Raw genomic sequence first — 14533 nt, forward strand, 5'->3', positions numbered from 1 at the left:
GTGTGGCTTTCCTAATCAAGTCCAATCAGTATAATCAAACACAGCTGGACTCAAATGAAGGTGTAGAACCATCTCAAGGATGATCAGAAGAAATAGACAGCACCTGAGTTAAATATGAGTGTCACGGCAAAGGGTCTGAATACTTATGACCATGTGATATTTCAGTTTTTCTTTTTTAATAAATTTGCAAAAATTTCTACATTTCTGTTTTTTTCTGTCAAGATGGGGTGCTGAGTGTACATTACTGAGAAATAAAATGAACTTTTTTGATTTTTGGAAAATGGCTGCAATGAAACAAAGAGTGAAAAATTTAAAGGGGTCTGAATACTTTCCGTACCCACTGTATGTAGTACAAAATTAACTCAAACATTTTTGATACCTACTTAATTTGTCTAATTCATGCTAGTTTGGGTAGAATTTCGCAAAGCCTTCTTGCACCGAATGAAGACTGCGGAGCTCCGCTGGAACTGCATCTGGAAGGATACTCTTCATTGCAGTGTGGAGATAAGGAATAATTCGGCCTGCTGCAGCTAATATCTCTTTCAGTGTACATTTTATGACAGACTTAAAATATTTCCTATCCTTCAAAACAGACTAAAAGGCGATTTAGCTGTGCTGTTCTGACAGTGACTTCAGATAATGCTTGAGAGAGAAGGAAGCCTAGCATCACGCAAAAGCATGTACGACACGTGCCATTCCATCGTGTTCTGTTTTGTTTCGTCTAGGCAAGTTACCAGTACAAAAAATACAACTTCTACAAATACAAATAAAGCTTGCTGTGAAACATTTCGGGTGACTGTGCAGTTTGGTTAGATTAAGGCACTAAAACGACTTGGTTAGGTTTAAGATCACAGTTTGGGTTAAAATGAGTACTTCCTTAAAACAGTCAACAATGACTATTGGTTTCATTGGTTTAATGGGACCCAAGCCCCAGTCCCCTGTGTGAAAGTCCTGTACCTGCCTGCCCGCCCATCCATCCATCCCTCCACTCCTGTTGCTCCTGTTGAGTGTACTTCTGACACTGGATCAGCAGGTGTATTACTAGGCTGCTCATTTCACAGAAAACATGTTTCTGCAATTCCTCTTTCCTTGCGTCTTTTCTTTGCATTTCTCAATCAAGTGAGGGAAATGTGGATGAAGTTAAATGAATTAAGATGTACCCTTTGACCAGAGTATCAAGTGCACATTTCTGACCTGATGGTGGTGCTAAGGGAATGTGGTCACATAAAACACTAATGGTGCTTTCAGACTAAAAGCGAAGTGAGTGTTGGGGGCGGTGCGTTTACACACAAAGTCAATGAAAAGACGCAGAGAGCCACAATTTCCTGCCGGAGACGGGAAGTCCTTCATGTAAGTTGAAAATGTTCAACTTGAGCGAGAAAGTCGCATGACACGTGATAGCCTATAAGTGTTGAGATTGTCCGGACGTCACCGACGGCTTCAGACCGTTGTTTGTAGAGGACCAGGCCGACGGAGAGCTGCTAAACTACGGGGAAAAGCCGAGGACGAAGTCAGGAGCAGCGCTGCAGCTTCTGGACATATAAACACCCATAGTCGGTCTGGATTATGCTCTGACAACTACGTTTACGAGCCCAGAGTTAACTGCTTTTAATTAAATTATCTGTTTACTTTAGTTTTTGGGATTACAACGTTGAGTTATCTTCACTCGAGCTTCTCAGCAGCTAGCTTTCATCCGTTTCAGTTCCACTGTTGTTGTTAGCACAGATTGGCACCCAGAGCTCTGCTGGACTACTACTTCATATTGATATAAAAACTGGACAAAGGACATTACTTGTAGAAAAGAAAGGGAGGAAGTTGAACTATCTGGTGACTTCAGAATTTGTGTGTCTGTAACTTTATTCCAGCTATCGTTGTGCTTTACCTTGAACAAGTTAGCGTAGCACGGCCCTGATCGATCCGAATTCCATTCAGTAAACAAACATTTTAGAAGTTCTTGTCCTGCTGTCCTGCTGACAGACATGACAAAGCATGAATTCATATGTTTAACAAATCTGTATCAAATTGTAGTTATTTCGGCATCAGTTTGACCCGTTTATTGCTATTTAATTACAGCAAAATGTTTACTTTGGGTTCATACAGCTGTAGTGATCACGAGCTGTGTTCATTCGTGTTATCACATTATGTGTGAACTTTTGGTAGTTGTCCAGCGATAAAACCCCCTCGAGGAAAGCGTTGCGAGGATTAAATTCACATTTGGTCTGAATGCACAGTAAGAATCCTGTCCACAACAAATGTCATGGCAATGTGGTCAGTAGTGAAATAATGTGATAAAATAGATCTTGCTCTGAACGTAAGTATAAGACATGCCAACAGATAAATTGCACTGTACAGCTTTGAGAACTGAAACCATGCCTGGTGAAGGTTTAAAGAAATCCAATGTGGATATGGATTAACACCCATTCTGGTGCTGCTGAGCATGTAGTGTAACAAATAACCCCTATTACTGCACTCAAGTTGTAAAAACACTCAAAGACTGCATTAAGATCATTTTAACATAATATTTTGACAAAAAACACAAATAAGCGTAGTGTTTATTGTCCTCTCATAATGCAACTATGATGCCTCCTAGTGTATTACCGGCAAAGTTACAGCCACATTTCTAAAATCCTGTACAGCAGAGGATTTTCTGATTAAAGTTATTCTTAAACTATGACTATTAGAGGACAGTGTAAACCATGTTTTTCATCCATAAAAACCTGATGTATGTTTCGAGGTTTCACATTCTTCTGAAAACTAATAAACCAATGTGCAGCACTGTGAAAGTGTTACAAAGCATATGTTGTTCTCTGCACTCAGGACCCAGCCCAGTCACATAGAAATATCAGACCTCCCCTCCTGAGGACTGCCACTAATAAACTGAGGTGGACATGAAATTAAATGAAATTTAGTTCCACTATTCTGCTATCTATAAGACTCCATCAAGTCTCCATCACACTGATCATCTGCACATTTCTGACTATCCATCATGCTTGGCTGAGTGAGGTGGTTGGAGGGCTTCCTGTTGTACTGCACTTTACATACAGATACAAAATATCTTTTCAACATGAGAAAAGGGGAGGAGGCAACTAATCAAATTAAGATCTTACATAAATATGTACATATTGATGATTTTTGGTCTTAATAAAAGAATAGTTTGAGATTTTGGGAAATACACTCGCTTTCTTGCTGAGAGTTGATATCAAACACAAACAGCAGCAGGTCTGGAACAAAGCTTTAACACACACAGTTATGCAAGTAGAATTTGGGTAAAAATAAACTAGTAAATCTGACTTGCTAGAGAGAGAGAGAATAGCTTATTACTAGAAATTAGAATTGATCTGCACCAAACCTACAGCTGCTCCACTGCACAGTGGCCATTAGTAAATGAAAGTGTGGCAACTGTGTTTATGTGACAGATGAAGCACTATGAATTTGAGTGAATGAATCAGCATGGAGCTTGGGCCCGGCGCCACATGCAGTCTTAGGGCACTTAATGCCCTCAATTGTATTTTTTGTCCCCTCTGCTTCAGCTTCATTTATCTGTATCAAAATAGCAAAATCAACAAAATTATGGGCCGAGATACATATGACTGTCGCTTAGCTGTTGTTTCTGAACAATGGATAGCACTGTTTGTTGTGTGTTTAGGGGGTTTATGCGCCGCACACAAAGTTAAAGAATTGCCTGTGTGTTTCCTGGCTTGTTTGCTTAGCCATAAAATGCAATTCAGGAAGAAGGATGGATATCAGAACGCGGTTTTGTAAGAAAAAACAAAAGCACAGTAGAGACCCCAGCCAAGGCCAGTAGCCCCAGCAGCAATGATACCACTGGTATCAAGCTAGCTCCACCAGTTGCAGAAGAAGTTACTCTGGCAGTGGCTCCTTCCACTCGAGCATGATCAGAATGGGCCCACAGCCTCCTCCTGGCAATTTTGGGGCACCTGCTACCCTACTCAGATAGTTAATGCCAGAAAGATTGGTCTAATGGCAGGGAGTGGCTTTAAGATTCACCAGATGCTGATGCTGCCTTTTTGCTTTCCACGTCAGTAGTTTAGTATTGGATGTAGTACTAATGCTGATAAAGCCTTTACACAAGCCAACTTCTCTAATTTGAAATGTGAAACCAAAGATTTTGCGAGACATGCATCCAGAAAGGACCATTTGAAATGCATTGCTCTCTGAATGGAATTCTGTGGCCATAGTGCGACAGGATCTAAAGTCTCCACACTTGTTAACAACTGGCAAGGACTCGCTTAGAAAAGGCTACAGGACTAAAGGTGGACTGGTCACCTGGCCACTGTGTCAGTCATCGTTAACAGTTATGACGCTGTTGTGCAGTTCCTCGCAGAGATTGACAGTAGTGGCCTTCACACAGAACTAAGAACAGAGGCAGCAGGGCTCCTAAAAGTATTCCAAGACCCCCGCTGCAGGATTAATGCAGTTATGGTCCACAAAATCCTCCTTGACCCTCCTAACAAAGTGTTACAGGATGAAAAAACAGACCTCTACATTGGAGTGACGGCTGTGAAAAGTGCTTTGGATTGCTTGGAGAAGCTCAGGAGTGACTTGGAGTTTCAAACCATTTGGGCACAGTGTGCCACCGGCGACCCACATGACGCATCAGAAACAGCAGCTCCTCCGCCAAGTATGTGGTAGATGTCACTGTAGGGCAGCATGAAAGAGGAAGTGAGGCTGAGTGCAAGCGGCTCCTCTTCCGCACACCGGAAAGAATCATTGGGGAGGCGAACAGAAGATTTAGTGAACAAAACAGCCAGCTGGTTGAGGTGCCCATGACACAGATAGTCCTCACTTGGAAGTGCAGAAGGTGCAACCACTGCTGGAGCTCAACACAGCTTTGGTGGAATCTGTTTGATGTAGCCCGCCACTTTTTACAGTCTGCTCTACCTTCCTGCAGCGCTACTCTGGGTCTCTCTCCACCATGCCAGCCCTGATTACTGCACTGACCCATGGAGTGATTTTCGGAGGATCCTCAGCGACATGTGAGAACACCTTTTCACCACTAACTAATGAGATTATGAAATCACTTAGAAATCACTTCATCCTGAAGCCCGGCCTGATGGAGCTTGGCATTTATACTGTACTGTGCAAAAGTCTGCTTTCAAAATAGACATGTAATAGATCGCATTTATCAATTACCAAATGCAACAACAAAGTGAACAGAAAAAAATTCTAAATAAAAAATATTTGGTGTGGCCACCCTTTGCCTTCAGAACAGCATCCGAACTCCCCACAGTCCTTCTGTGGGTTTAGGCAGCCTCAGTTGCTTCTCTCTCTTCATGTAATCCCAGACAGACTCCATGCTCACTGAATGTTTGGGGTTGTTGTCATGCTGCAGAAAAAAATTTGGGGCCACTCAGATGCCTCCCTAATGGATAAGGATCTGTCTGTACTTCTCAGCACTGAGGAGACCATTCATTCTGACCAAACCCCCAATACCATTTGTAGAAGTGCAGCCCCAGACTTGCACAGAACCTCCACCATGCTTTACTGTTTCCTGCAGACACTCTTCTTGTACCGCTCTCCAGCCCTTCAGCGAACAACCTGCCTTCTGCTACAGCCAATCATTTAAAATTTTGACTCATCAGTTCAGAGCACCTGCTGCCATTTTTCGTCTCCTGTGTTTCCTGTGTTTCTATGCATAGTTGAGTCGCTTGTCCTTGTTTCCATGTCGGAGATATGCTGTTTTGGCCACAAGTCTTCCATGATGGCCACTTTGGACCAGACTTTGCCGGACAGTAGAACTGATGCTGTTTGAAGGCAAAGGGTGGTCACACCAAATATTGATTTGATTTAAATTTTTCTTCTTTTCACTCACTTTGCATTTTGTTGATTGATAAACATATCTATTAAAATTTTGAACACATTCTTACTTTACAGCATTTTTTCATACCTGCCTAAGAGTTTTGCACAGTCCTATTTATATATTTAGTATATTTAAATGCAGGGTTGGGAGGATTACTTTAAAAATGTAATCCTGTACAATTACAAATTACTTGTTAAAAAATGAGTCATGTAAAAAATCAGTAATGTAATCCAAGTACCACAAAATAAAAGTAATTTAATCTGATTACTTTTAGTTACTTCAATGCCAAATAAGCAAATGAAGACAAGAGAAGTATCAGTGATGCGTTGTCTGCGCAGTGTATTTTTAGAGAAACATGTACAAAATCTTCCCTTCCCATGAAATCAGATTCCATGTTTAAATGTTTTTATATGATATGCTTTGCACTATGTCACCAGTAACGCAGTCTCTGGCCCATCAATGACCAAAAAAAATGTGTTTGTCATTTGGAAAAGCATTTTAAAATGTTAAATGACTCATTCTGCACTTGATGTATTCATTTAGCGTCCAATGAAAAGACATATTTGATGGAGAAAAATAAGGAAGAAAATATTTTCTCATGTCCCCTGCTGCTCTGTCTCAACTCTGTGATTCACAGTTTCCTGATGGACAGACAGCTTTACTTGTGGCTGGAGTTAGTTAACAGTTAACTAGCTGCTGTTATTAGCTCAGTTAGCTGTGCAGCCACTGGTCAGATTATCTTACTCTGCCCCGAACTGGGAGATCGGAGCACCGGAGGAGTGTTGGTGTTTACCATAGACTGTATAAAGGTGTTTACGCCTTTACTCAAGCACTGAAGTTTTCAGGACAGGGGCGGGGGCCCAGCAGGGACGGATGGAGCGGTGCGGCGCCTGATTGGGAACCGGAGCAGGGCGAGCGGGCAACGAAACCTCGCTCAGCAGCCTCCCAGTGAACACAGCATCAACAGGACCGAACAGCTTCGGAGACCAACAGGGAATCCAGTAGCCTAGTGAGATGATCTACACAGAGCTTCCTGATGGACACTGCGTTTTCTGTTTCATGGAAACTTTCTGCTTAAAAGTAATAACGATGAGTAATCCCCAAGTTTACAGAATGTACCGGTAATCTGATTACGTCTATTTTCCTGTACTGTAACGGAATACTTTTTTGTATCCTGATTATGTAACGTGCATGTACATGTAATCCATTACTCCCCAACCCTGTATATACATATATATATATATATACAGAGACAGAAAGAGAGAGAGATTAAGAGAATGGATATATCGACTTCCCCATGACAACTAGGCTACTTTTTCTATATTCAATCAAAAAGACAACTGTCAAAAATTCTTTCTCATGTTACTATGGCATGGAGCTTTAGCAAATGAAGACAATAGAGAGGCAGACATGAGTGAGTGTAAACTTCTTATTATTCTTACTCATTTGTAGGAGAAAATAAAATGATTTACCTTTCACGTCTATGCATCATGTCAGCTTCCTCCAGAATACTCTTCAAGCCTGTATATTTCTTCACATATGAAAATTCTATATTTTTTGCCTGTGTGCGTGTTTGGTGTCAGTCGATGGTTAAAGCCAGGTCGGCAGCATAGCCATGCTGTAGTCTGCACACTGTCCAACACAGTGCCCTGCTACTACTTACTGAGCTCCATCACACCCACAGAGACATACGTGGGAAACAGCACTGTCACCTTCAAAATAAAAGTACAAGACTTATTTTGGAATTAGACTTATCTTGGATTAGAATCAGGTTTTATTATAGGTTTGAATTTCATACAGATCGTGAAAGGTATAGGATAAAACCAACAACAAAGACACACAAATCATTTTCCATTGTCTAATATATAACACAATGATTACTCATACATAGGCTGACTGGAGGATATATTTTATCTCTGTATAGCGCCTTTTGACCACTCAAAGCGCTTTTACACTACATCGCATTCACACACATTCATTCATACACTGGCGGAACAGCCACCAGGGGCAATTCAGGGTTCAGTATCTTGCCCAAGGACACTTTGACATGCAGCCCAGGGGAGCCAGGACTGAACCACTGACCTTCCGATTAATGGCCAACCCGCTCTACCTCCTGAGCCACAGCCGCCCCAATTGTTGGGTCTTCATAACTGTTGGGCTTCCATTTAGATTAAAACCACAAAAGACAAAACTGTAGACTGTAGACGGATGTTTTCCATATGCTGGTGACCTCATGGAAGTTATTATTAATCTACATTTTTAACATACCACGCTATATAATAAATATATTGTGCGTTATAAATGTAAATGTAAATACAGATTATTATTTGCAATTTGCACTAATTATTTAATCCACATTGGTGCTTTGCCATTGTATGACTCATTTACTATATAAGTGACTGATTGTTGATTTTACCTTTCAGTCGAGTCACTCATATATAGTATGGGCCGACTGAGCTGCAGCACTGTAGGGGGAGAATGGCACCACCTGATTGAATTCAACATTTTAACATTTGCAACATTCATACAGGAAGTGAAGGTACCCTTGTTGGGGCACTGGAGAAGTGACAAAATGGGGGAGCTTCCGCCTGCTTCTTCTTCAGTTCAAACTACAAACAAACCCTCAGCTGATCATGTAAGTAACTGACCCTGTTCCTATCAGAGACAGATGTATTATATTTTAAGCTTTGGCAATATTGTTTTTGACATTCATGCCAATAAAGCTTAACTGAATTGAATTGAATTGAGAGCGAGAGATAGCTCTCTGTGCCACCACTGTTTCCCTGCCTCCACACACATCACTTCATATTGTATGTTTGTAGTGACAGAGCTCAGGGCCGGTTTGGACTGAAGAGCCACTGATGCCTTGGCTATGGGAAGGGGCCACATAAGCTACCAAAGATGGCTCTATAAGCGTAGAATAACTGAAGTCTTTTTCAACTCCATCCAAATCCAAATACTTGCCACACCGTGACTCGGGTAGACAGCGTTTGTTCATGTTATTGTTATTTCATGTCAACTCAAAGACAAAGTCTGGAAACATAGGCAGGTGGTTTTTCTCCATTGTTGGCCCTGGGGAAAGAAAAAACAATCGTGAAACAGCAATTCTACCTCTGTTACAGGGAGAAAAAAAAAGTGTTGTCCTGTCTAGCCAACGCAGCAGCACCAGTTCTCTGGCCCAACATTAAAGCCTCCTAGCTAAAGCTGCTGCTGGCTAGGCTCTTGGAGCTCTGGTTTCAATTCGGCTAACCTCTCAACATATTCTATAAGGTCCCAGATACATTTGGATTCACTGGAGCCATATGTTGGATATCCTGACACCCACCAACACCAGCACCAACTGGAACAGCTAGGCTGATTTCGAGCCATTTCCTGCCGGTGCTAATGAAACACAGAACTAACTAGCTGGAGCTAAATATCTCAGGGTGAGGTGTTCTTAGTTAGGTGAAAAGTGTAACAACTGAGGGATGACTTTGGTCAGAAGGACAGAATGTGTGTCCTCCTCACAAACATCACCAAAGATCATCTGCCTTCAAGACCTGAATAGAGGTGTCATCAGTCAGGCTACATGAGGTGATATCCCAAACTATATGTGTTGTAACTAATGAGTAGTCAGTAAGGGAGCCGAAAATGTCAAAACTAGAACGTGAAATAGTTTTATTTTGAAATTTGTGAGAGGAAGTAATGATTCATATAGGCTCTAGTTTGACAATTCATCCTCAAGGCACCTCTGGCAGTAGCTGCCTCCTGTGGCTCCAGTCCCTTGCTCTTGTCAGAGCTGGTGTTTAAGGGAAGCATCTGCCACTGCACTCACACTTGATACACTCACTCACACACATATCAATGCACCTGGGGTCCAGAGACATCAAGAGGAATATACAGTAAGAGGTCCAAGTAAATCAAGAAATAATTTAATTTACTATATATTTACACAGCAAGATGATAATGACTAAATCCAGCCACAGGTCACAAAAAAGGCAAAACCCAAACTGTCTCCTGAACATCACTGAAATTAAATGTACACACCATAACTGGTGTTTACAAAGCTGGTCTGAATAGCTTCAATTGAACTTCTTCAGTAAGCTCTTGCTGGTCATACTGGGTTCCCTGCTGCAGAGACCTATTCAGTACCTGGATTTGTCTTTGTGATGTTTTCCCCTGTTGTCCAAAGATAAAATGAGAAACTTTCCTGTAGAATATGAGTGAATAAATGTGAGATGTGAATCAGAGAAGATTTTTCTATGGGAAGCATGACTGACCCCCTGTATTTAGTCTAGACAGTGAAGTAACAAATAAGCAAAAAAAACAATATAGTTTCAATATGGAATTTCATGTTAATTATATTATTCGTGTTAATTCATCCATGTCAATTTCGTAATAACCTTAGTTTCAGATAAATTATCAGAATAATAAATTCAGAAAACCTAGTAGGGTATGAGGCCTTGTCACAAGACACTGTCACTGCTGCCACCTAGTGGCTAGCAGCTGGAAAGAAGCTATATAAACTGTATCATCAGTAACTTCAGTGCCAACTGAATCAGTACCAGAAATGTAGTCAGTTAGTGTTAAGTGTAAATAGGACAAGAAAATGAGTATTTTTTACTGTGTATACAAATTCCTCCTCAAGTTGAAAAGAGGTTTCAACAACAATAATAAATAAAGTGAAACTATATGACTGCTTTCTTCTGCATTTATATCCATTTGGATCAATCTAGCAAGACGTAATGATAAAATAGGTCATCATGCATTCCAGAATGCTAATAATTAAATTAAATTTAATGCATTAAACCTGCTTAATTACTGATTACTTTTAGAGACCAAACCACAATATGTAATATTATGTTAATAATACTGATCATAGAAGCTATATAACCAGAGACAAAAAATATAAAATAATAGGCGACATTATGTGAATAGCATCAAGGGCACCAAATGACAACTTTTATAGATTTAGAGAGTCGTAAATATATATTATTTAACATACTGCTGATTAACTTATTATGTGCTAATTAATCTGATTACAATAGGGAAATAACCAGAGTAATAAAGTATTCACATACAAAAGATATTTACAAACAAACTGATTATACCAGGTATATAACAGTGAGAAAAATTATAGTACTAGAAAATACATTTAAAAATGTTCTATTAAGATTGGGACATGTGCCAGGATGTAGTAGGGCTTTTTTCCCCCATAAAATGAAATTAATTAATTTAACCAGTAATAGCCTCAGAAAGGCTAACTAGAAATATGCGGCATGAAAGAACAATCTAATGCTACTGTTTTACAGAATACATTTTATAATCAGAGCACACACATAGGAATCTAGCACCAGCTGCTTCCTAGTTAGTTTGTTAAACTTCCTGAGTAAGCAATATTTCTAGTCTTTTTTCCCAAAATCATTATATAAGATTCCTTTCAAACGGCAGTTGGATCAAGTGGGCTTTTCTCGGATGCAGCATGCTCGATCTGTGCTGAGTGATGTTGGTTAGCACTGGAAAGGTGTTCTCGCACATCGCTGAGGATGCACCAAAAGTCCCTCCATGGTTCAGTGCTGTTATCACAGTAGCGCTGCAGGACGGCAGAAGGGGTCCACTTATCCTCAGTAGAGTGGGCCATTTCAGACTGCAAAAAGTGGCAAGCTGCAGAAAACAGATTCTGAAAGCTGGCATGGTGAACTCCAGCTAGTGTTGTTGTCAAGAACATCCAAAGTGAGACTAAGTCATGACCAAAACTAGACTGAGACAAGACCAAGAATTGGACAATTTGAGGCCCCATCCACACTGGTTTTAAAACGGAGACTTCTGCTACGTTTGCACCTCCAGTCCAGACTAAAACGGCGAAAAGAAAGACCTAAAACGGAGACGTTTGAAACATTTGAAAACGCTGCCGACCCTGTTTTTCGTTTTGAAACTCCGAAGGGCGTTTTAGTGAAGACGGGCAAAAACAGAGGACTTTAGAAACAATGACGCAGACGCTCACGTTTGGCTCTCTGATTGGGTCTTATCAGTAATGCAAAGTAGAAACAGGATGCTACTGACAGAGTTTTTGATTTGGTATTTTTATTCAAATATTTTGTACTGTGCAAATAAAACTTGCATGTTGCCGTATTTACTTTGTGATGACTCCCAGTCTGTTTTCCTTCGCCACAGCCACTTTTAACTCCAGTGTTACATTCAGTAACAGTCCCAGCTCGTTATTGCTCCATGCAAAATAAAATATGGTGCGTTTCTTTGTCTGTAGTACTTTATTCTTTCACCATATCTTCTGTAACTATTGAATAGACCATCTGCTTCATTCTTACACCGCCATGCGCATGCGCAGTGTACTTGAACAGCCACTAGATGTGTGTCGTTTTAGTACAGACGGAGATTAACTCTGCAAGCAGCTAAAACGCTAGCGTGGACAAAGATCAGTACCACGTTGCTTAGCTTTAATATCAGGAGCTGTATGCAGCTGACATTAGCTAACGTTGATGTAACTCACACATTCGCTACATAGCTTTATGTGGCCTGTCTTTTCATTGTTTATCACAAGCACAAAGGTAACTTAGGAACAAGTGGTCACCACATGCACATGCCCCCCAATCTCTCAGCAAGCTAACACTGCATTAGCTACTTCCCTCAATGTTAACCAACCTATGTAGCAAATAACTGTCAGGCAACTGAAACTAGTGCCCTGAAACATACAGTATATACATAGGTAAGCTTGCTAGCTTTGCTAACTTCACTTACACATAGCTTACCTTTCTTTATGCTTTCTAAGTGGCAACAAGTTTAACGTGGTCCCAGCCGTCTCCATAAGTGTTGCTCTGCAGAATTTACAGATTGCTGTGCTTTTTCTTTTAGACGTTGTTTTAAAGATTAATTCTTTATGGTTTTATAGACAAATAATTATTAGAAGATTTTGCTGACATATCCTCCCACTTCCAGACACCCACAGCTTCTTCTGTCTCCCTTTCAGTCTCTTGGAGTGCGTGTGAAGCATAGACTGTATATAAAAAGGTGTGAAGGGAGGCAGGGAGGCCATTAATAGTAACAAACAGATTTAAATTAGCAAAGAGTCACGTTGGTTGCATTTGAAGCAGTAAGATTTACATCCAATCAAAGTAAGGATGTTAACAGCTAAGTCAGACAATGCACAGGCAACTTAGTGACAATACAACTGCTGCTGTAAAACTAACATGCAGAGAGGACAAGACGGTCGCAGAGCCAGCACAGCAGCTCCAGACTATGATACTCACAACTCTCCTGTTGCTATAGTCTCTGCAATGTCATCGCTGCTGCTGGGGCTGCTGGCTTTGGCCGGGGCAGATCATGGAGTTTTCTTCATGGATCTGGGTTGCTACCCTGCCAATCATTGCTGGCTAGTGTAAAATGCACGTTATTGGCATGCCAGTGCATGAATGTCACCATAGACAAAACTCCGGTATACTGTCAAATACAGAATACAGAAAGATTTTCTTGGCAGTGAAAGGTTTAATCAGCATTGTGTGAACTCCTTTGGCAAGGGCTTAAATGTAATGGACATTCTTTTATATGTAAATGTCCCACACTCCAGCTTTAAAATAAAAATATTTATTGCATAATAAAATCAATCCTGCACAATTTAATCCCGTTATAATTGTTTATATTAAATAAATTGAAGGAAATTTGGAGAAATTGCTTTACCCAGGGAGTGCTACGTTTTTGGACTATGAAACATGAGTTTACCCGCTCACACATGGATGGGTCTTCTCCACCCTTGCAGGATGGGAAATTGACTTTAAAGACACTTCTCACCATCTGCCACAAGGTCCAGGAGGCAATGTCAATTGTCTGCTTTAAGATTTGAGGCCTCTACTACCACCTATGAGAACTCGTTTTCTGCAGCCCGAAGTAGTCAATGTTGACATTTGTGAAGGTGGTTTGTCAGGCAAGAGTCTGTCTTCAGGTATGTCTGCAATCTTCTGTCCGAGAGTCTTGAAATCCCTAAATCACTTTTTGTCAGATGACTACTCCTATTCACACTGCTACTTCGCTGCAGTGTGGAAATCTTTTCCTGAAACTGTTAGCGTTGGCTGAAATTGATGATCTCCATCTCAGCTCCTGTCAAGTCTTCCACAGTCACAGCATTCCTTTTCATTGTTGACTTGTTATTATGTTTCCTCTACTTCACAGTCCCCTGAGAGATGAGATCTGTTTGTGAATGTGCTTTGTTTTTCCTTAACTAATCTATGCTCGTAACATCATAACAATACATTGACTGCATTTAGCAGTTTGTGGATGTAGGCTCAGCAATGTGAGCACAGCTAAATTTATTGGATGATAATGTAAACGGTTAGGGAGCTAGACTGAATATTATAAATGAGATTGTTGCCACACTTATAGTTAGAGTGTAGTAAGTAACCTTAATGTAACTTAGCCTATCCTATGGGTCTTCCACTGTGTGTTGCTGTCCTGCGCCGTTATGTTGTATTATTGTATATTATGTGGGTCCCATAAGTTACAGCGACTGAGCTGGGCAAAGAAACTAAATTTAAATTGAACATTACGAAGCAAACAACGCCAGATCCATGCTAATCTCGAAGCCCCCTAGTTCTGTGAGCCAATGTGGTTTGAGCACGAGAAGTAGTATGAAGTAGGCTAGGCTATGTAAAAACCTTTGTAGTACACTGTAATCTGTTTTTGAACAAATCTGATAACCACTCCAGTTGCTGAATCTTCACTCAT

At 40.7% G+C, this 14533-nt stretch overlaps 2 protein-coding genes across 7 annotated transcripts in view; one reads left to right on the forward strand and one right to left on the reverse strand.

The window, feature by feature from the left end:
• Positions 1-7521, reverse strand: part of trhr2 (thyrotropin releasing hormone receptor 2) — a 31253-nt gene extending 23732 nt beyond the window's left edge. The window contains exon 1 of one of the 2 annotated variants that reach the window (XM_046036783.1): positions 7294-7521. The gene's annotated coding sequence lies outside the window, so the exon portion shown is untranslated. Of the gene's footprint in view, positions 1-4500; positions 4635-7293 lie in introns of those variants that run through there. The other variant, XM_046036784.1, reaches the window with a different exon arrangement.
• The window catches only part of zc3h18 (zinc finger CCCH-type containing 18), a 53026-nt gene continuing 43302 nt past the window's right edge, over positions 4810-14533 (forward strand). For 4 of the 5 annotated variants that reach the window (XM_046036773.1, XM_046036775.1, XM_046036781.1 and 1 more), the window contains exons 1-3: positions 4810-4997; positions 6667-7235; positions 8352-8456. In XM_046036773.1, the coding sequence (XP_045892729.1) occupies positions 8394-8456 (63 nt within the window). In that variant the 5' untranslated portion in view covers positions 4810-4997; positions 6667-7235; positions 8352-8393. Of the gene's footprint in view, positions 4998-6651; positions 7236-8351; positions 8457-14533 lie in introns of those variants that run through there. The other variant, XM_046036774.1, reaches the window with a different exon arrangement.

This window comes from Micropterus dolomieu, linkage group LG22, assembly GCF_021292245.1.
Source record: "Micropterus dolomieu isolate WLL.071019.BEF.003 ecotype Adirondacks linkage group LG22, ASM2129224v1, whole genome shotgun sequence".
Classification (NCBI taxonomy): domain Eukaryota; kingdom Metazoa; phylum Chordata; class Actinopteri; order Centrarchiformes; family Centrarchidae; genus Micropterus; species Micropterus dolomieu.